This window comes from Triturus cristatus, chromosome 6 (assembly GCF_964204655.1).
Source record: "Triturus cristatus chromosome 6, aTriCri1.1, whole genome shotgun sequence".
In the NCBI taxonomy this organism is placed as follows: Eukaryota; Metazoa; Chordata; class Amphibia; order Caudata; family Salamandridae; genus Triturus; species Triturus cristatus.
In genome coordinates, this window is record NC_140589.1 from 298,058,257 (window position 1) to 298,081,449 (window position 23,193).

At 49.7% G+C, this 23,193-nt stretch overlaps 1 protein-coding gene and 1 non-coding gene across 3 annotated transcripts in view; one reads left to right on the forward strand and one right to left on the reverse strand.

Moving 5' to 3' along the window:
* The window catches only part of NBAS (NBAS subunit of NRZ tethering complex), a 2,067,161-nt gene that overhangs the window by 206,671 nt on the left and 1,837,297 nt on the right, over positions 1–23,193 (forward strand). For both annotated transcript variants that reach the window (XM_085610668.1, XM_085610669.1), the window contains exon 4: positions 20,654–20,731. In XM_085610668.1, the coding sequence (XP_085466794.1) occupies positions 20,654–20,731 (78 nt within the window). The remainder of the gene's footprint in view (positions 1–20,653; positions 20,732–23,193) is intronic.
* Positions 21,996–22,098, reverse strand: LOC146816781 (U6 spliceosomal RNA). The gene has a single exon (XR_014964552.1). It is a non-coding gene; the product is annotated as a U6 spliceosomal RNA (small nuclear RNA).

Sequence of the window (23,193 nt, forward strand, 5' to 3'; positions counted from 1 at the left end):
AACGTGACGTCTTCGGTTTGGCAGGGCATTCACGTACGTAGTGGCCTTTTTTGCCACAATATAGGCACAATCCTTGTTTACGGCGTGACTCTTTCTCCGTGGCTGTGAGGCTCGCTCGTATTGCGCCGATGTCCATGGGTTCTCCCTTGGATGCGGTGGAAGTTTCAGGACTTCCCACCGTCACATAGGATGGAAGGGATTTTCCTTTTCTCCCATGATCCCCCTTTCTTTCACTTAGCCTATGTTCCAGCCGTAATACCAGGTTGATAAGGCCCTCACATGTCTTGGGTTGAGGGTCAATATGAGCCACGGCGTCCTTGAGCTCATCGCACAGCCCTTGATGGAAGAGCGCCGTCTGTTTAGCAACAGGCCACTTGGTTTCCGCAACCAGCCTTCGGAACGCGTTGAGATACTGCACCAGGTCGTTGGATCCCTGTCTCAACTCAAGCATTTCACGGTCCGCCGTGTACGAGTCAGCCCTTCTGTCGAATACCTTCATGAATTCCTCGCGAAAAGCACCCCAATCACATAAGAGGGGGTCGTCCCTGCTCACCAGAGGTACGGCCCATTGTGCCGCGTTTCCAGCCAAATAGGATATAAGGAAAGCCACACGAGCCTGACTCGTGGGGAACGCCTTTGGTTTGCACGATAAATGTAGCGCCACTTGTGTGAGGAATACCTGCACTGTGTTAGGATCCCCACTGTACCTCTCTGGTGTCGCCAAGGGGATGGCTACCGGCATTTCCACTACTACCGCAGGGGTCTGATTCGTGAGGGAGGTGCTGGGCGTGAGCGGGTCCAATTGGATAGCATCCAGTCTGGCTTTTACATCGGCTGTTTCTTACCTAGAGGCAGCCACTTCAACTTGCATGGCCGCTAAAGCAGCCAGCACATCATCAAGTGTTGCCATGTCTGTTATCGACCGGGAGACAGTTAGTGTTATTAAGGTCGGATATTTTGTAACGCCCTGAACGTCTCAGGATCGTTTAACAGACACGACAATGAGGACGCAACCACTTGTGAAGGGTTAGTTCTTTTAATGAAGGCAAATAAAATACAAAGAATAAACAAAAGTTATAGTCACTGGAATCCTCCAGGCTAAGTACGTTACCAGCCCACAGCACGGATGGTCCTAACCGTCCTCTGCATATACGCCGGTCCCGGCGTATGCCAACAGAGGGCAGAAATGAAATGGCCGACAATGCCAATCGGTAGGCTGTGAGGGGCACGAAGAGTGTTGGGGAGAATCGAGGAGTCAGGGAAACACCCAGCCGGGGTCTCTACCTGAAGGGAGCAGCCGCTCAACCTCTTCCTCAGACTGCACCGGGACGCGGAGTCACCTCCTGGTGATGCGTCACCGATACCCCAATCACAAGCAAGAAGACTGAACCGAGAGCAGCCGCTCGATCGATCCTGTGGACTTCCGAGTCTGTAACGCGGCAAACACCTCCTGGTGTGCGTTACGGCTGGCAGTCCCTGTGTCTCTGGTCGGGCTGGGAGTTACGACTCCAACCAGCAAAAGCGCCACTGCGCTTGGACTCAGCCGAGTCAAAAAGCGAAGCTCAATGGTTGACCGGTAGAGCTTCCGGGTCCTTCACAGGTGACGATGGGGCAAGACACGGCCCAGGGAGTAACGACTCGACCTACCTCCGTTCTTGCCTTACTGGAGCACCACTCCGGAACACTGCTCTTCACGAAGCAGGTACGTCGGTGTGAACACAATATCCGACAGCCTTGTACCTCCCGGTTCCTCCCTTTATAGGGCGTGTTTTCCTTGAGTTATGTAACAGCTCTCCTGTTTACATAAGGGCGTGTTTTCCTTCCCTCGTATGACAGGAATTCTTGACAACTACTCATTTTGCACATATCCTTTTTTTTTTTTAAATATATAGAACATTTTATTAGGATTTACAAAGTAAAACAGAAGAGCCAGAAACAATGGTTTATAAGCAAGTCGTCGAATCCGTGCACTCCCATGCATATACGTCTCTTGTACAGGAACCCACAACCATGTCACATAGCGTTCGCACCCTGTCCCATATCCTTGATTCTTCAGATTTTGAGAAAGATTCACCATGACTGGGACAACTAATTCTAATTGCCCTAGAATTAAGGGTATGGCATACAGACGTTTTAGCACTTGTGGATTGCAGACCCTCTTCGTTATCCACTCAGAGTGGACATGTTGCCTCAATTGCAGGGCGCAGGGACGCGTCCTGCACCCCTATGTTCAGGGCCTACACCTTAATGTTTTGAGATGGAGCTGGAAAATCTCTGTGGTTTTTTTCCTACCACCAGAGGTGGTAAACGTGGTCCTTTCAGTGTGTCGCCCTTCTTCATAATCTGTTTAATAAGAGAGATGCAACAAGCTTGTTTTCTGGTGTGTCAAAAGATTTAATCCTTTAAAAGCGCTCCTTGACAATGTACAACAGTTAACGCTATTCTTGGTGCAACGAGGCTGTTTGGTGGCTACAGTCAAGGGATACATCCCGGCGCTGTCTGCCTTTCTCTGTTTACCTGATCAAATGCCCCGTTTCAGTGGCCGGTAGTGATGAGATTTCTCAAAGGTTTGGCAAACATGTATCCGCCAGTCTCTTTTATGTGTCAATGGGACCTTAATTTGTTTCTTACATATCTTTTGAAGACTCTGTTTTAGCGATTCACATTTGCTAGTTGCGACTTTTGATAATAAAAATGTTTTTCCTAGTTGCCATCACCTAAGCTCGCTGACACAGTGAGCTGCACACCTTGTCTGTCCAACCCCTGTTTACGTGTACCTTCCAGGCAAGATAATACATAGCAAACGAAAGCAGCTTTCCTTCCAAAGATGATCTCTCCTTTCCATCTGGGTCAATCCTTCACCCTACCATCTGTTTTCCCTCCTCCACATCCCAGACCGGAAGAAGAGAGGCTTCACAGACTTGACCCAAAGCATGCATTGAATTTCTAGAACAGACTCACAAAACAATTTCGCTCAGACAACCAGCTTTTTTTGGTCTGCACAGGCTGTAAAAAGTCAAAGGTAGCATGGAACCAAATTCTGTCTTGCGGTATCATTTTAGACATGATGATCTGCTATGGTCTAGCAAAGAAAGACTGCCCTGAATGAATCCAGGCTCATTCCACCAGGGAGAAATCCTCCACTTGGACTCGGGCTGGAGGGGTCCTAGTGGCTGATATCTGCAAGGCAGCAATGAGGTTCTCTCGCCGTACTTTCACCAAACACTATTGCTCAGATTTAAAAGTGAGAAGAGATGGCCAGGTATGTCCTTCGCAACTTTCTGGTTTAGTTCTCCAGTCACACCACCAAAGAGGAGTATTGCTTGGAAGTCTATTCAAGGGTGAAAAATCTACAGGTAGAATTATCCATAGTAAGAAAAAGTTACTTACTTTGGGTAACCATCTTTATGGTGGATAAATTAAGCACTTGCACATTTCTCACTGACTGTCTATCTTCCCCTTTCTGGAGAACCTTCTTGCCTTTCTTAAAAAGATGGCAAGTTAAGATTGTAGTGTACCACTGATTGACTGTCAGTATTCGTGATAATGCCTCAGAAGTTGTGGCAAAAACAGAGTTAAACTGACGTCAGGGCGGCACTTCTCCCGTGACATGGCCTTGATGACCTCATCACGAGCCCCTATGCCTATTATCGTAATGGCGCTTGAACCTTCTGCTAGCATCAGAGAGCTATTGCAGAAGTTTTCATAACAGTCTGGTGCTTGGGGAATATTAAAAAATAAGGAACTTACAGGTGTATATAGTATCTACTAGAGAGATTGCTACCGAAGTCAAGTACATTTTTTTCTTCTCATCTCAAAGGCCATAATGTGGAATACATGCTATAATTCGTCATAGTTGGACACAGCTAAAATGGGCAAGAAAGCATGGCGGCAGTGGTTACAGTATTTGTTTACATCCGCTATTTGGAAAGAACAATCTATAAACTGTGACTTACCATCGCCCTGGCTGCAAGCTTGGCCTTATTAGTAGACATTTCCGATAAAAGGGGGTTAATAATTTGTGGCATGGAATGACTATTGACTACTTTAAAGGTAGTCAAGGTATGGAACTTGTGCCACTGTAGAAAACCATCCATTCTGCAGCAAGCTGAATGGTAGACCGAACTCTCTCTCGAAAGAGCGACTAACAAAGTGCAAGACCAAATAGAAATTGTCTTTCAAAATTGTTCAAACCCTACCACCCGAGCAGACCTCAGGCCCTTTATTGTAGCATTTGAAACTGTGGGGTAGACCTTGTTTGAGGGCCTTTTGTCCAATCGTAGTTTAGTTCAGCCAAGTACACATTAATTGGTAAGAACCAATTTGAATTGAGAAGAATACTGCCATATCTGGGATTCTGTGGGGTTCTCACATGAGTAGAGTGTCATAATGCAGTTCCTACAGATGGCCCATACCTTGCGGGTAAACTTCCTAGCTGGGAAAGAGGCCTCTCTTATACTCACACTGCGACCACTTCCATCACATTTTCCAACAACTGATGGGAGTTCGCTATCTGTAGGCTTTACTTTTCTGGTACCTCACCCCGCCTTATTACTCCTTCTGCGGTGATACATTGATAAAACACGACCGGACTGTTGTTTTCTTATGTTTGAATGTAACCGATTAATGACACTGCTCGAAGGTGACCACTGTTGTAGTACTATTAAATGGGAACCAAGTTTGCTTTACACCTTATTAAACATATTTGATGGTTGCATTAACTGCGCCTGTAAATACTTCACTGTTCAATAAAACATTTTTTTTAAACAATGCAGATTTTTTTGATAAAAAAAAAAAAAAAAAACTTGGTTAACACAACAAAGGAAACATTGAGCCTGTCGAGCCACCACTTTACAAACGCACAACACAATACCACACCACCCCCCGCCCCCACCCCAAGCCCCCCCCCCGCCTCCTCCCCCCCGGAACCACATCCTCATAAGACATTGCCCAACCATTTCCCCCAGATCCTACGGTATTTCTTAAGGCAACCCCGCGCCTGATAGAGGGTCCGTTCCTGTGCCGCACACCAGTCCACTCCAGCACTCCATTTGGCCAGGCTAGGTGGTTGTGATTGCTTCCAGGCAGCCGCAATATCCCTTTTTGCCACCATTAATGCCGTCATAAGGAACAGCTTCTCAGCACGCGTGCCATCGAGACCATCAGTGATGCCCAGAAGAGTGTGTCTAGGGTTATGTGGCACCACCCAGCCCAAGACCTCCGTAAGATCGGCTTCTATGCCCCTCCAGTAGCCCCCCAAATCCGGACACGACCACACCATATGAATAAAGTCGGCCGGGCCAAAACCGCAGCGGGGGCAGGCCGCGTCAGCGGAGAGGCCCGCACGGTGTGAGGTAGGCAGTATGAAGATAGTAAATTTGAATAAGCCTCAATTTGGCGGAGGCCGTCACCAGCCTGGGGGCCATAAGGGCATCCCGCCAGTCGACCTCGTCCAGGGGACCCACCCACACCTCCCACCGTTCCTTCAGGTCTTCCCGGGCCGTGGGGGTGTTGTTAATAAGAGAACGGTGTATTCGGGATATGCCCCCCCTTCCCAGGTTGCCCAGCATGACCTGCGCCTCCGGGGGACTGTGGTCCGGCAGCCGAACGTCCAGAGGAGTGTAGGTGCGTATGGCGTGTCTCAGTTGGAGGTACTTATAAAATTGAGAGGAGTGGAGGGAGAAGCGCGTCTGCAGTTCCGAATAGGAGCACTCCCCCCCCCGTCCCCCCTGCCAGACGTCCCCCAACTGGGAAACGCCGAGCAGGTCCCATGATTTGAACCCCTCCAGGGCCGCAACGTCTCTCAGCCATGTCCCCTGCCAGAGGGGAGTGGCGCGAGTCAGCCTCCCAGTCCATTGGGTATGGTGAAGCGCCGCTCGCCAGGCCAGGAAGACCGCTTTGGTGATGTCTGGGCAGGAGGCGGGGATGGGGGCGCCATACAGGCGGTCTAAAATGCAGGGGAAACCCAGGCCCTCCAATTCCACCCTGTAGGCCGGATCGGACCATCCCCCTCCAAACCAATCATGAATGACTAGGAGGCGGGTGGCCAAATAGTAGAGGTAAAGGTTGGTCATGCCGAGCCCGCCATCAAAGGTGGGGAGGCGACACGTCGACAGGGCCAACCGTGGTCTCCCACCGCCCCAGAGAAACCTAGTCGCCAACCCGTCCAGCTCGCGGAACCAAGGCCTCGGGAAGGACACGGGAGTATTCTGCAATACATAAAGGAACCGGGGGAGAATCATCATTTTGTAAAGCGCCACCCTCCCCAGTGGATTGAGCGGGAGCGACTGCCAGCGCGCCAGATCCACCTTGGCTTTCTTGACCAGGGGAGCCACATTGAGAGCCCAGCTCAGTTCCGGGAGGAGAGAGACCCAGATGCCCAGATACTTGAAGGACAACCGACGGAGGGGAATATTGTCCTGCCAGTCGAAGCACTCCCGGGAGGGGTGCAGAGGCACAAGAACCGATTTTTGCGGGTTTAAATAAAGGCCGGAGGCGCGACCGAAGCGGCTCAAGAGATGAAGTGCCCGGGGACCCGAGCGCGCCGGGTCACTAAGATACAGCAGAACGTCGTCCGCGTAAAGAGCTATCCTGTCCGACACACGGCCCGGCCACTCCCAGCCCTGAAGAAGAGGATCCGCTCGGACCAGGGCAGCAAGGGGCTCCATTGCAAGAGCAAAAAGGAGGGGCGACAGAGGCCACCCCTGCCGCGTTCCCCGGCCGATCTGAAAGGGCCTCGACAGTGCCCCGTTAACCAGCACTCTGGCGCGAGGGCGCGCGTAAAGGACCCGCACCATTCCAACGAACTTGGGGCCGAAGCCCATGTGGGTCAGGACCTCAAAGAGATAGGGCCACCCAACCGAGTCGAAGGCCTTCTCGAAATCAGCAAGGAGAAGGGTGAGATATGGAGAGATGCGCTGGCGGTGAGCCAGGGCCACGTGAAGACGACGGAGGCAATGGCGAGTGCCGCGGTCCGGCATGAAACCGCATTGGTCCGGGTGCACCAAGCATGATAGAAAGGGCCGGAGCCTCTGGGCCAGGACCGCCGCATAAAGTTTGATGTCAGTATTGATAAGAGAGATCGGCCGGTATGCCGACCGATCGCAAGAAGGCGGCGTAGACTTGGGCAGGACCACGATCGTGGCTATGTCGGCTTCCGGAGGGAAGGAGCCGTTCTTGATCGCCTCAGCGTAGAGGGCGCCCAACCGTGGGACCAGGTGGTCCTTGTAGGTGGCATAGAACTCTTGGGGGAAGCCGTCCGGACCCGGAGATTTCCCCGCGGACGTGCGCCCTATCGCATCCCCAATTTCCTCAGGGGAAATGGGCACCTCCATACTCTCTCAGTCGCTGGGCCGAAGACAGGGAAGCCGTAGGTTACTAGCGGCAAGCATTGAAGCCAAGGAGAGGTCCGACACCCGGGCCCGATATAGCTGCGAGTAATACTGAGCGAAGGCGTCCGCGATGGCCGCGGAGGAAGATTGGAGCAGGCCGGCAGAGTCAACCACCGCCGGGATGATGCGCGAGGCCCTGGGGTAAGTGGCTAGCCGATGCAGCAGCGCACCATTCTTATCGCCCCACCCATATACCCTCGCCACCGAGGATTGCCAGAGGAGCTTAGCCGCATCAAGCGACCGCTGACGGATCTCCTCCCTCAAAAGTCGCAGTCGCCGAGTCCCGGACAGATCCCCGGTCCCAGAAAGGGACTGCTCCAGACGTAGCGCCTGGGCCTCGCAGGCAGTGAGCCGCTGGATTTGCGCCCGGCGGTGCCGCACCACCTGTGCCTTGGCTGCCCCCCTGACGGTGGCCTTACAGGCCTCCCACAGGGTACCCGCCGAGGAGACCGACCCGTCGTTATCGGTAAAATACTGCGTCAGTGCGGACCCCACCTCCCTACGGAGCTTCCTATCCTGGAGGAACCAGGCGTTGAGGCGCCACATCTGGCGGGCCCCACGGGGTGGGGGGCCCAGACCCAGGAGGACCGGAGAGTCATCGGAAATCCCCCTGGGGAGGATGCGGACATCCTGGATGCCTACACAGTTGGCGGGGGGGATACAAAGATCGCATCGATACGCGCGTGGGTGTGGTGGGCCGCCGAGGTGTGAGTGTACTGCCGTGCGCGTGGGTGCCAGATCCGCCACGCATCGCATAAGCCCTGGGCCTCCGCCCAACTCGCCATCTGCTTTGCTCGCGCGGTGCGGGGCGCCGAAACCGGACCCGAGGAGTCGAGCAGCGGAGCCGAGACAGCATTGAAGTCCCCCCCCCAGAACAATAGCGCCCGGTGGGAGAGTTGTCAGTAACGATGTGGAGTGAGATAGAGCCTGAGATAGCCCGGTGGGCGGCGCATAGAGTGACAGGAGACTGAGCGGCCGACCCTCAAGCGTGCCACAAACGGCAATCCCCATCCCCTGGGGGCCGTGAATCGCCCGGGTAAACACAAAAGGGAAGGAGCGGCGCAATAGGATGTCAACTCCCCCACCCCCCCCCCCAAGCAGGTGGGTTTCCTGAAGCAAGAGCACATCAGCCTCCGCGCGCTGGGCATACTTCAGGACGGCGGTGCGCTTGAGTCTATCTAGTAAGCCGTTCACGTTCCAGGACAGGACGCGCACCTGAGCCTTAGAGGCTAGGTCATCCATGGTAGCGGCGGGAACGAAGCGCGTTGGGAATGGAGTGGCCAGGGGGAGCCAGGGCTACGGATCTCTCGCTAGGGGAAGCCAGCGGGCAGCGCAGGAGGGCAATTGACGGCGGCGCCTGTGTTGGTAGCGGCGTGGAGAAGCGCGGCGTCGCGCGAAGTGAGATGCTGCAGAGGAGGCTCAAAGAAAAACAGACCCAAACCAAACAAAACAGTCCCCCAAGGAGGAACAACCCACAAACAGCAAACCCCAACCCCTCACCCCCCACCCTACACTTCAAGAACGGAAGCATCTGTCGCCCTAACTAAACCAACAATTACAAGACCCCAAGCCTAAGCGCTCGGGTGTAAAGAGCGTGGTGGACCCCTCCTGAAGCACGGATTTTCAGTGGCTCGTCCCAGGTTGCTGGTGGAAAGCGTGAGGTTGCAGAGCCCTCCACCCCCGCCACCCGGCAGGGACGCCGCCTCCCCCTGTGGATGTATGAACAGACCGTAAGTCATATAGCAGGACTGCGGGAGAGGTCTGACAAGTCAATTTGCACATTGAGGGGGGTTTGAGACCCGGCCGGACGAGGTGACAGACGGCGCCGGGACCCCCCAACCGCATGGGATGATGTGCCAGAAGAGGCCGAAGAGTCCCTCACTCGTCTCCCAGATGTACTCTCAGACCGGGTCCGGGCCGTCACCGCACCCCGGCGCTGTCTCGAGTGCGTGCGTTTCCTACGTCGCGGTCGTTGCGACCCAGCTGCACCGTGGCCCCGGGGCACAGAATTGGAGGACGACTCCCCGGGTTGGCGCAGGGGTCGTTCCTCAGTGAGCCATGTCCAAGCCGCCCTGGGAGTGTCAAAGAACAGTGTCGTGTTCTGGAAAACGACACGTAGGCGGGCCGGGAATTGGAGCTGGTATTGAAGGCCCAGGGACCGCAGCTTTTGCTTGACCTCCGTGTAGGAGCGGCGTTGCTCCTGGACCTCCCGGGTGTAATCTGGGAAGACCATGATGGTGTGGTTGTTGAAAGTCAAAGGGCCACTCGCCCGCGCCTCCCGCAGGATAGCGTCTCTGTCCCGAAAGTTGAGGATCCTAAGAATGAAGGGGCGCGGGGGGGCTCCAACCGGAGGCTTGGCCGCCAGCGACCGGTGCGCCCGCTCCACCACAAACCAGGTCGACAGACCGGCCGCTGGCATCCAGGACTTGAACCACGTTTCGAGGAAGTCATCTGCGCGGCCGGACTCGACCCCCTCCGGAAAGCCCACCAGGCGAAGGTTGTTGCGACGGGCGCGATTTTCGGCGTCTTCTGCCCGCCTGTGCAGTTCCTTGGAGTGGGTCGTGAGCCCCCGGACCTGGTCCTGTAGCAAGCGAATGTCATCTTCCGCCGTAGAGATCCGGGATTCCGTTTCGGTAATGCGAGCCGTGGCGTCGCGGAGATCCTGCCGCAGGAGCGCAACGTCGACCTTCACCTCCCCAACCATCCCCTCCAAGGATGTGCGAGAGGCCTCGATGGCCTGGAGGATGACGGCCAAGTCTTTGTTCCGGGCCGGCGCCCCCCCTCCACCCGCACCCGGCGGGTCCGAGTTGGCGAATTGATCAATCCGCGTCTGGTGGGACGCCGCCGGTGGTTTGGAGCCCTTTTCTTTGCCCATGTTGGATCCAGGGGGCACGTGCCGGCCCCAAGGGCGGGCGCAGTGGACCGGCAGGCGGCCCCCACCCGCCAAGCGGAGCCGCCCCCTACACCTGGCCAGAAATGAGGGGGTTCGAGGAGAAGGGAGAGGGCGAAGGCGCTTCCGGTCCCCAACAATGGAAGGTCCAGAGCCCGCTCGACACGCACCCCCTCCGGCTGATCAGGCCGTACCGCACTCACCACGCCGCGGGCCTCACGCCACGGTCTGTGCCAGCGATGATCCTCCGTCCGACGTGTAGGCCCAGGGCTCCAGGGGACGCCGTGTCCACTCAAGGTCCGGTTCCAACAGATCAGGCACGGTGCCGGGGGGGACAGTCAAGGTGCGGGAGGGGGGGGACCCCCCGGCCGGCAGCGGCCCCCGGGTGGCAGTGCAGGGCAGAAGAGGTCCGGTACCGTCGTCCTCGCGAGCCAGCACCGGAGGCGCCAGGGAACGTCCCCGCTCCAGGCATGGCAGATGTCCACAGGGTCTGTGGGGGCCACGCCACACCCGGGGCGACCAGAGAGGAAGGCACCAGGGCAGACCAGCAGGGGTCCAGGGGGGGCCCGCCCCCTTTGAGGCAGCGTCGGCCCAGCACCAGGGAATAGCAGGTGTCAGCAGCGGCGAGGCCGGAGTCAGCCCCTCAATCAGTCCCACTCAGCTCGGGCCGAGCCGCCCGCCGGACAGGGCCGCCTCACGGCTGGGGGGCGCTCACCGTCCGCCGCCCCCCCAGCTCACCCAAGCTCACCCAAGGCCCGGCACCAGCCTAGGCTCCTCTCCGCAAGTCCTCTGGGCCCCGGCCGGCCTCCGGCGGCCTCGCGGCCTTCGCCCCTCGTGGTGCGCCGGGGGCTCGATTAGGGGACACTGCCGTCTCCAGGACCAGTTGGGCGCGTCTCGGCTACCGGTGCAGCTCACGGGCTGTATATCTCGGCTCCCGCTGCAGGAATTCGGCCGAAACTTGCACCGGGGACAGGGCAGCAGCTCCTCAGCACTCGGCGGTCGTCAGGGGACACCTGGGACAGCCACAACGGATGTAGGGCGGATGCGAGGGGTCAAGCATCCAGGAGCCTCACCACAGCGCGGCCATCTTGGCTAGCGCCACCTAGCGCCCTCTTAAACAATGCAGATTTATTTTAGCTTTAATGGCTGTGGATGTGTGTTGATGTTATGATATTGAATTTTCCAAGTGCAATGTTAATTTGAATAGTGAGTCATCATGGTAGTGTGCAGTGGATGAAGTACAACAAATCATCAATGGGGGGGAGGGAAAAAGAAGCGGTGGTCTATTCAGCTTCCAATGGTTAGTACAAAAGAGGGGGGGGAATAGACCACTTGTCCTGTGTACCAGGGTCTTGTTTAACGTGGATGGTTGTCGTTAAAAAACCCTCATATACGTACACAAGTCGCAGGCGGTATATGTTGGTTCTCCGCCTTCATGTGTCGTAATAGCATTATCATTGGGTTTTTTTTGTCCAAATGCTCGCCTCCCCATGGAGGAAGACCAACTGGTTCTGCAGTAGTGGTCAGAGAGATAAAAAAAGAAAGAGGGTGTGCTCGTTCTCAGTGAAAAGGTGATTCTGGAAATAAAAATCCTGCTGTCAAAACTCTTTTTCTTTATTCTTGAGATATTTGACTTGGGAGATTAAAATCGTGAACGTGCATGTGGAGACCTAGTTATTGGTCTGATGCACTGGTTATTGTCTATAAGAGGTCTGGTCTACATGTTTCAGCCTCGTGCAGAGTCTAGAGGCTTTCGTCAGGACCAAGGGGGATTAGGGAGAGCTATCTTCGGCTCACCTTGTGAATTCTGGGGGCGGTTGTAGTGTACTCACCACCCTTGATGTAAGGAGTCAGATCTTTTAGTACCTGTTCCTGTGAAAAAGAAATAGCGTGTATTATCACATCCTAACAACACATTAATTGCTAGTGTTCTCTCTCATGGATAATGCTAAAACGGATATTTTGAACAGACAGTCTTAGTGTACTGTAATCATTGCGCTTCACTGGCGCTTTGTCACACACAGATTTGGTGAAAGAAAGATTTACGGTCGAGTTAAAAACAGAGGTTAAGTAAACATCACATCGCTTTTCTTTGCTTGATTTGGTTGTATAGCATGTTAGCAGCATATGTATTCTCGGTTCATTGCTAATCTAAAAATAATGGGAAAGAAAAGAAATCGGTTTTCGCTGTTTGAACAGGCGCTTTTCTTTGCTTGATTTGATCGTATAGCATGTTGGCAGCATATGTATTCTCGGTTCATTGCTAATCTAAAAATAGTAGGAATGAAAAGAAATCGGCTTTCGCTGTTTGAACAAGCGCGTGGTTTCTAACTGAACTAATGGGAGTAATTCTCGTAAAAGGGGATTACCTTGTTTTGGAATTGTACATCTTGCTTCAGGATATTAGTCAGGTGGTAGAAAACCTGTTGCTGTTGGAGAGGGAGACAGAGTTAGTTTTTTTACTCACTGTTTGGCGCTAATTTTTTGGAGACGGCTTCCGCGTCGCTTACCGGTTCCTCCGGCAGACCCACTTGTTCTGACTCTGACGTTATCCTGGGACAACGTGCATTCCGGTGGACTCGCGTTAAAAAGGCCGTAATTGCAAAAATCGAGGAAAGACTTCTCGGTTTGGTTGGCATTAGGTTGTTTTTAACTGATTGGCAATTTTGTATACAATAACACGCACAATGTTAGGAAAGTTTTTAAAAGGGGGGGAAAGTCAAATTAGATTTCAAAGTGTGGTGTTGCATTAAGGTGAATACTTCTGGTTAGCAATGTTATGTATGGGAAAATGGGAGTTGTGCCCATATTATGTTGATGATGTTTATCACTTCTAGATTCATAATGTTCATCAGAGTGGTCTTCCTTATGTTACGTGTTTACCTCCCTCTTCATGTAAAGTTAAGGAGGTGTTTGTCATCATTTACAGAGAGTGGACCAGGGTATGGAATCGTTCAGCCCCTCTTTATCTGTCTTTAGGCGATGGACCCAGCGTTGTTCCTTCTCGAAAAGTATTTGTTCAGCATTGTGGTTTTTGAACGTTAAGGTCTCCAATATTACCCAATTTAGATCTTCAGGGGTGTGGTTAGTGTCTATGTAGTGCTTACTCATTTTTGTTGTTGCCCTTTTGCACGAAATGTTGCTGCGATGTTCGATGATACGTAGTTTGGCTTTTCGGCAGGTCATTCCTATGTATCTCAGGTTGCAAGGACAGACTATCATGTACACCACATGTGTGGTGTTGCAATTTGTGTGATTACGTAATTCCCATTTGAAGTTGGGAAGAAGTTGTAGAGATTTTGTTGTTTTAGTTAACTTGCAAACCGAGCAGGAGCCACACGGGTAGTGACCTACTACCGGACTCAAGTTCCAGGCTGTTGTTAAGGTTACTGTTGTGGTCATAGTCCTTGGTCTCGTGTGGACCAGGATGTCTTTAATGTTTTTAGTTCTCTTGTTGGCAAATCTTGGTTTTGGCCATTTCAGTGTGTTCGAGGTCAGTATTCTCCAGTTCTTATTAATGATTTTCTTGACTGTGTTAGATTCAGTGTTATATGTTGTGACACATGTCATTAAATCCTCAGGTTCTTCTCGTTGTATAGTAGATAATAGATTTTCTCTGGGTTGATTGCGTGCTCTCTTTTGACATTTCCTTATCGTTTTAATAGGGTAATCTCTTTTGGTGAGTCGATGTTCCAGATCTCTTGCTTGCTGTCTGTAATCTTCCAAATCACTGCAGTTTCGTTTCAAGCGAAGGAACTGACTGTAGGGTAGATTGTCTCTTAAAGGTCGAGGATGGAAACTCTTATAAGAGAGAATGCTGTTTCTGGCCGTCGGTTTATAGAAAGTTCTGGTGTGTAGTGACTCGTTCATGGAAAAGATGGTTACATCAAGGAAGTCCAGTTGATGTTTATCTGCTGTTAGTGTGAAATTGAGGCAGTCATCCCTCATATTGATCCACGTCAGGAAGTTCTTTAAGGCTTCTTGGCTGTCTTCCCATATCATAAACACGTCGTCTATGTACCGTCGCCAGAACCTGATTTTTTCGTAGAAAGGGTTGTTGGGGGTTTGTATGTGTTCATGTTCGAAGTTGCTCACATACAATCCTGCTACACTCGGAGCAAATGTACTGCCCATTGAAGTTCCGTGGCATTGTCCGAATAAGGTCCCTTCGAATTCAAAATAATTCTCTGTGAGGGCTAATCTGCAACATTCCAACACGAAATGTCTAGGTGTTCTGTAGGTCCAATCACAAGAGAATAGGATGTTTTCTAGAGTGTTCAAAGTCTTCTCTTGAGGTAAACTGGTGTAGAGACTCTCCACATCTAGACCTACTAGGAGCATGGTGTTTTCATTGTAGGTCTGGCCTTCTAGTAGGTTCAGGAGATCACGGGTATCCTTCAGATATGTCGGGGTCTTTTGTACCAGTGGTTTTAGGAATTGGTCAGCAAATTGGGAGAGTGGTTCTAATACAGACCCAATTCCTGATACTATAGGTCGTCCCGGTGGTGGAGTTTTATTTTTATGAATCTTTGGTAAAGAGTAAAAATAAGGAACTCTCGGTGTTTTGGTTTTTAGAAAATCCGCCTCTAGTTTAGAAATCCATTGGTTGATTTCGGCTTCGTCAACCATTAGCTCGACGGTCCTTTGTAATCTTTTGGTGGGGTCAGTCATCAGTTTGGTGTAAAATCTTCTGTCAGAAAGAAGGTCAGTGCATTGTTGGTTGTAGCCCTGGTTGGTTAGGAGGACGATGGCTCCTCCTTTATCTGCTGGTTTTATGATCAGGTTGTCTTTTTTGCTTAGTTCATCCAGCGCTCTTTGTTCCTGTCTTGATAGGTTCATGTATGGTTTTCTGCTGTTGGTACTCAAGTTGTCCACTTCTTGCATGATAGCTTGTTCGAAAGCTTGGATTTCAACTGGTACAAGATGTGTTGGTGGATTGAATGTAGATTTGGGCCTCAGATTTGTATCGCTTTCTTTGGGTTGGATTTCTTTGTCTTTAAAGAATGTCTTCAGTTTAATTTTCCTACAAAATTCTGCTAGTTCACATTTCAGCTTGAAGATGTCGAGCGGTGGAGTTGGGACGAAGCCCAGACCCTTGTTGAGGACAATTTCCTGATCGTTGGAGACCATCCTTACCAGGTCTTCAAGCTGAAATGTGAACTAGCAGAATTTTGTAGGAAAATTAAACTGAAGACATTCTTTAAAGACAAAGAAATCCAACCCAAAGAAAGCGATACAAATCTGAGGCCCAAATCTACATTCAATCCACCAACACATCTTGTACCAGTTGAAATCCAAGCTTTCGAACAAGCTATCATGCAAGAAGTGGACAACTTGAGTACCAACAGCAGAAAACCATACATGAACCTATCAAGACAGGAACAAAGAGCGCTGGATGAACTAAGCAAAAAAGACAACCTGATCATAAAACCAGCAGATAAAGGAGGAGCCATCGTCCTCCTAACCAACCAGGGCTACAACCAACAATGCACTGACCTTCTTTCTGACAGAAGATTTTACACCAAACTGATGACTGACCCCACCAAAAGATTACAAAGGACCGTCGAGCTAATGGTTGACGAAGCCGAAATCAACCAATGGATTTCTAAACTAGAGGCGGATTTTCTAAAAACCAAAACACCGAGAGTTCCTTATTTTTACTCTTTACCAAAGATTCATAAAAATAAAACTCCACCACCGGGACGCCCTATAGTATCAGGAATTGGGTCTGTATTAGAACCACTCTCCCAATTTGCTGACCAATTCCTAAAACCACTGGTACAAAAGACCCCGACATATCTGAAGGATACCCGTGATCTCCTGAACCTACTAGAAGGCCAGACCTACAATGAAAACACCATGCTCCTAGTAGGTCTAGATGTGGAGAGTCTCTACACCAGTTTACCTCAAGAGAAGACTTTGAACACTCTAGAAAACATCCTATTCTCTTGTGATTGGACCTACAGAACACCTAGACATTTCGTGTTGGAATGTTGCAGATTAGCCCTCACAGAGAATTATTTTGAATTCGAAGGGACCTTATTCGGACAATGCCACGGAACTTCAATGGGCAGTACATTTGCTCCGAGTGTAGCAGGATTGTATGTGAGCAACTTCGAACATGAACACATACAAACCCCCAACAACCCTTTCTACGAAAAAATCAGGTTCTGGCGACGGTACATAGACGACGTGTTTATGATATGGGAAGACAGCCAAGAAGCCTTAAAGAACTTCCTGACGTGGATCAATATGAGGGATGACTGCCTCAATTTCACACTAACAGCAGATAAACATCAACTGGACTTCCTTGATGTAACCATCTTTTCCATGAACGAGTCACTACACACCAGAACTTTCTATAAACCGACGGCCAGAAACAGCATTCTCTCTTATAAGAGTTTCCATCCTCGACCTTTAAGAGACAATCTACCCTACAGTCAGTTCCTTCGCTTGAAACGAAACTGCAGTGATTTGGAAGATTACAGACAGCAAGCAAGAGATCTGGAACATCGACTCACCAAAAGAGATTACCCTATTAAAACGATAAGGAAATGTCAAAAGAGAGCACGCAATCAACCCAGAGAAAATCTATTATCTACTATACAACGAGAAGAACCTGAGGATTTAATGACATGTGTCACAACATATAACACTGAATCTAACACAGTCAAGAAAATCATTAATAAGAACTGGAGAATACTGACCTCGAACACACTGAAATGGCCAAAACCAAGATTTGCCAACAAGAGAACTAAAAACATTAAAGACATCCTGGTCCACACGAGACCAAGGACTATGACCACAACAGTAACCTTAACAACAGCCTGGAACTTGAGTCCGGTAGTAGGTCACTACCCGTGTGGCTCCTGCTCGGTTTGCAAGTTAACTAAAACAACAAAATCTCTACAACTTCTTCCCAACTTCAAATGGGAATTACGTAATCACACAAATTGCAACACCACACATGTGGTGTACATGATAGTCTGTCCTTGCAACCTGAGATACATAGGAATGACCTGCCGAAAAGCCAAACTACGTATCATCGAACATCGCAGCAACATTTCGTGCAAAAGGGCAACAACAAAAATGAGTAAGCACTACATAGACACTAACCACACCCCTGAAGATCTAAATTGGGTAATATTGGAGACCTTAACGTTCAAAAACCACAATGCTGAACAAATACTTTTCGAGAAGGAACAACGCTGGGTCCATCGCCTAAAGACAGATAAAGAGGGGCTGAACGATTCCATACCCTGGTCCACTCTCTGTAAATGATGACAAACACCTCCTTAACTTTACATGAAGAGGGAGGTAAACACGTAACATAAGGAAGACCACTCTGATGAACATTATGAATCTAGAAGTGATAAACATCATCAACATAATATGGGCACAACTCCCATTTTCCCATACATAACATTGCTAACCAGAAGTATTCACCTTAATGCAACACCACACTTTGAAATCTAATTTGACTTTCCCCCCCTTTTAAAAACTTTCCTAACATTGTGCGTGTTATTGTATACAAAATTGCCAATCAGTTAAAAACAACCTAATGCCAACCAAACCGAGAAGTCTTTCCTCGATTTTTGCAATTACGGCCTTTTTAACGCGAGTCCACCGGAATGCACGTTGTCCCAGGATAACGTCAGAGTCAGAACAAGTGGGTCTGCCGGAGGAACCGGTAAGCGACGCGGAAGCCGTCTCCAAAAAATTAGCGCCAAACAGTGAGTAAAAAAACTAACTCTTTCTCCCTCTCCAACAGCAACAGGTTTTCTACCACCTGACTAATATCCTGAAGCAAGATGTACAATTCCAAAACAAGGTAATCCCCTTTTACGAGAATTACTCCCATTAGTTCAGTTAGAAACCACGCGCTTGTTCAAACAGCGAAAGCCGATTTCTTTTCATTCCTACTATTTTTAGATTAGCAATGAACCGAGAATACATATGCTGCCAACATGCTATACGATCAAATCAAGCAAAGAAAAGCGCCTGTTCAAACAGCGAAAACCGATTTCTTTTCTTTCCCATTATTTTTAGATTAGCAATGAACCGAGAATACATATGCTGCTAACATGCTATACAACCAAATCAAGCAAAGAAAAGCGATGTGATGTTTACTTAACCTCTGTTTTTAACTCGACCGTAAATCTTTCTTTCACCAAATCTGTGTGTGACAAAGCGCCAGTGAAGCGCAATGATTACAGTACACTAAGACTGTCTGTTCAAAATATCCGTTTTAGCATTATCCATGAGAGAGAACACTAGCAATTAATGTGTTGTTAGGATGTGATAATACACGCTATTTCTTTTTCACAGGAACAGGTACTAAAAGATCTGACTCCTTACATCAAGGGTGGTGAGTACACTACAACCGCCCCCAGAATTCACAAGGTGAGCCGAAGATAGCTCTCCCTAATCCCCCTTGGTCCTGACGAAAGCCTCTAGACTCTGCACGAGGCTGAAACATGTAGACCAGACCTCTTATAGACAATAACCAGTGCATCAGACCAATAACTAGGTCTCCACATGCACGTTCACGATTTTAATCTCCCAAGTCAAATATCTCAAGAATAAAGAAAAAGAGTTTTGACAGCAGGATTTTTATTTCCAGAATCACCTTTTCACTGAGCACGAGCACACCCTCTTTCTTTTTTTATCTCTCTGACCACTACTGCAGAACCAGTTGGTCTTCCTCCATGGGGAGGCGAGCATTTGGACAAAAAAAACCCAATGATAATGCTATTACGACACATGAAGGCGGAGAACCAACATATACCGCCTGCGACTTGTGTACGTATATGAGGGTTTTTTAACGACAACCATCCACGTTAAACAAGACCCTGGTACACAGGACAAGTGGTCTATTCCCCCCCCTCTTTTGTACTAACCAGTGGATGAAGTAGTCAGTGAAGGTATTATTTTTTACACGAGGGCAGAGGACGATATAAAAGCAGATGGACTGTAACGATTTCGTTTGATGGTTGGGGACAGAATTTCGAAGCAACCAAGTGGGAGGGAGAGTCAGCTTTGCTCAGTATCACTTGTTTTTTGTCTGTAACGACCAGGCCTCCATTTTTGTGACGTCTGTCTTGGTGAGGGAGGGTAAAGCCATCTGGGCAAAGATCATGATCGGGTGCAAAGTGTGACATTTATTTTCATCCCTGCTGAGCTTGTGGTAGAACAGCCTTATGGTGATCATGACGGTTTCTCTTAAAATATTGCGTGGCCGGTGCTTAATGTGACTTAGTATTCATGCCGAACATCTGTGCGCCCATGTCTTATGGATGACCCAGAAGATATAAAACTGTCTAATCCCAGCAGTTTATAGAAGAGTGCAGGCGGCGCGGTTGTAAAGAGCAGCTGAGCCATGGCAGTGACTATACACATTTGAGTACTGCACCTTATCTTCTGTTCGTTTGCAATTATTTTTTCATTGCACACGGAGCCGTTTCCCGGTTTGCCTATTAGGTGCACACCTGTAAGTGTATCCTATAGTAATTGCGTCAGTGCCTGCCGTCTCCTCAACCACCCACCATGCCTTCTAAAAGTATCACTTGATGACGCACTTAGCCTCCTCGTGCACCGATGCTGTTTTGTTCGAAAAGCCACTGTTCAGATAATTAAATAGATACCTAAAGATGTAAATATTTGAAGTGCCTGGTGTCTGAATATTTCAAGGCCGTTCATTTGAGCAGAAGGTGCCGCTGATAATAAAACGCGGATAAGTCGAGAGAGCTTCCCTACCTGCCACCTGCTCCCAGAAAAGGAAGCTCGACGAAGCCTCCTTCCTGCTGATTGCAGATGGCTGTCAGACGCCGCCATCTGCGGCACGCGGCTCCCCCCGCGCCTACAGGCGCGCCAAGGAGCCATTGACTCGTCGACGGGCACGGCGCCCCACAGCCGCGCGAGCCATCCCTCACCCTCGCTGGAGTGGTAATTACGCGCTGTGCTTTTCTATGATTGCTCAGCACATTCCATTCCGGGGCTTAATTAAATATTAAAATCTCATCAGCGTCCTCCGTGGCGCGGTGGAGGTTTTGCCGTGTCTGTGATGTCATTCTGATGATTTAGTTCCCCACCCCGTAGGCTTGCACCAATGAGCCTTAAAGATTATCTTTTTTATGGGCCGGCTAATGACCCCATCCGTCAGCGCTCTGCGTGTCGCTGCTGTCCGGTAAAGTTCTTGCTGCACGACATTATTCTAGCGAGGTTTAATGGCCTTGAAAGCAAAGCTCTAAACTGGTTATTGTACCGCATCACCACGCGCAACAGATGTCTTTCCGAATTTAAATACAATGGATTTTATTTTGACATGTCTGTTTTATATCCTAATGCTTGATTTTTTTTCTCTTAAATCTAGTCCTGCAAAATTCTCGCTCCCACCTGGACTTGTCCGCCTTGTCAGTAAGCAGATCAACTGGCACCTGGTTCTTGCAAGGTAATTATGTAAAAACATGTCCTGCAGAATGTGTGCACTTTCAAGAAATGGTGTTTCACTCATCATTGTTGTGGCGGTTGATGTGCGTGCCAGCTCCTCTGGATTTTCACAGCTTCAATGTTTAGAAATAATTCCCGGATGTGGTTGGTGGCAGTCACTCATTGCCTCTCTTCCCCCCCCCCCCCCCCCCCCCATGTGGTGAACTGTACTACTGTAGGTAGACCTGTTTGGCTCTGAAAGACATTCACTGCTCTGGTAGAAAACTGTTGCCAACTGATCCAGAATTGTGTCTTTAATTTGTCTCAGACTGTGGAGTCGTGTCTCAGAATGTCCAGGGCTGAGCCACGACCTTCCATCATACAATTCCAACCTCAACGCTATCAACAAGCATGGGCAATGCTAATCAGCCTCCTTAACCTTTATATACAAGCATGATCAATTAGCATTGCCAGTGCTTGTTTATAGTAGTCATCATTAACTGTCATTACCTCCTCGTCACTTCCCTTCATTACGACATTGAGGCAATCCTGCCTCATCAGACATGGCATGACCAGAATAAGAAAGTGACTGCTGGCACAAACAGGAGAAAAGACCGAGAAATGGCATAGTTCCCCCAACTCGTAAGCAACAAACAGAAGAAGACAAGGAAAATAAGTGTCACAAACGAAAGCCACAGAAACTAAGGCACTTGACGGTTGAATAAAACACAAGTGAAGCCTCAAGCTCGAGCTGTAACTGAAAAAAATTCCAGTTCAACAGTTTGTAAAACCAGAGAACACAATCTATCATAGGCGCAAGGAGTCGCATGAAGGACAATCTATAAGCCAACAAGAGAAATGCTAAAAAAAAGCAACACTTATAAGACAGCTGTAACCTCCTAGGCGAAGTGAAGAAGTAAAATACCAAAAACATTTCCCAGCCCACATATAGACTGCCGCGCGCACGTCAAACAACCAGTCAGCAACAGACCGAACTGTCCAGGGCCCCAGAGGCCCAGTACGTCTAAAACAGACACAGAAAACATAGCATCACCCCTCCTTGCACTGCAAAGCTATCGACGTGCCAGGAAACAAGCCAAAGGAACACCATCCACTTCAAGCAATGCAGCAAATAGCAGCCATCTGGCGGCTACGGGCACTGAAAAACAAGACCATAACCTATGGCCTGCTATATGCGTGCCTCATCACAACAAAAGCAAAACATTAGCAAAAACGCCCGGGGAGACCGTGCCCCCAGACAAGCAACCACATGCAGGACACCCGTGTAATAGAACTCTTCACGAATATGAGTGTCAACCTTGCGTAGGGGCCATGCTAATCCCCTCTGTATCGTTTCAAATATAGCATATGTGCCGCCGAAGCGAGCACCACTGGCCTACATAAAAAGCCTCGCAGGCCGATCAGCTGGGTGCCGAGGAGACACCGTAACCCCGGCAACCCAGACACGCCCAAGCCAGCCGGATGAAGGCACCACAGACCCCCGGCTGGGCAGCATAGCCGAAACCCTAACCACAGCTAGTCTGCTGCACTGCAAACGGACGCAAAAGAACACCCGGTCCCCAGGGGGATCTAACAGCACTCACCATAGCAGGCCGCAGCTATCGGAAGCTCTGAAGCCTGCAATTTAAATCACATGCAACACCCAACAGAGTGAATAGAAGCGAGGGAAGACGACTCGGAATGCAATTTCCGGTAAGTAATTGAAACAAAATTGATATTGTATCGATCATATTTTATATTTCTGCTGCAGCTTTTCTGGTGCTCACTAGGTGGCAATGAAGGGCAGAAAATTGGTGTTTAACCCCTTGCGTGCGGGTTTATTTCTCCCGCTGTGCGGGAGAAATAAATGGCGTTCGGGAACACGACGTCTCCCGGCCGTCGTGCGCACAAGCCCACCGTAATGCACGACGGCCGGGAGACGTGCGCACGCAAGGGGCAAACGTGGTTTTGTTTAAATTGCTGCTATGGAGAATGACGAATGACTACTCTACCAATAGTGAATCCAAAAAGCGCCTGTTGGCGGGTCAAACACAGAAACGGTGGAAAGCAACAAATAGGAGCAAGGCAACTAAGATTGACACGAAAACTATCTAGTCCTGAGTAAGGATTAGCTCTGTGAAGAATTGTATACAGTGTTGTCTCCTGACAAACAGCTGGAGCTGTGTACAGCGAGAACACACAAATTAATTGTCACCACTGACGGGAATCTTCTGATAAACGTTTCTTGCAGCAAGGCTCAAAACTTCTCCCACATAGGAGCTACCATACCCCTGCTCCTCTCCACCTCTAAATCCAATATCTGTGTGGTGTTCCAAACTTTGGACTAGATATATATTTATATATGGGTAAGTAAGTAGCTGTTTGAGTGGGTGTGTAGGTAAGTGAGTTGGTGTGAGTAGCTGTATTGGGGAGTAAATGTCTGTGCATTTGGCTGTAAGGGTGAATGAATAGGTGTGCAAGTGG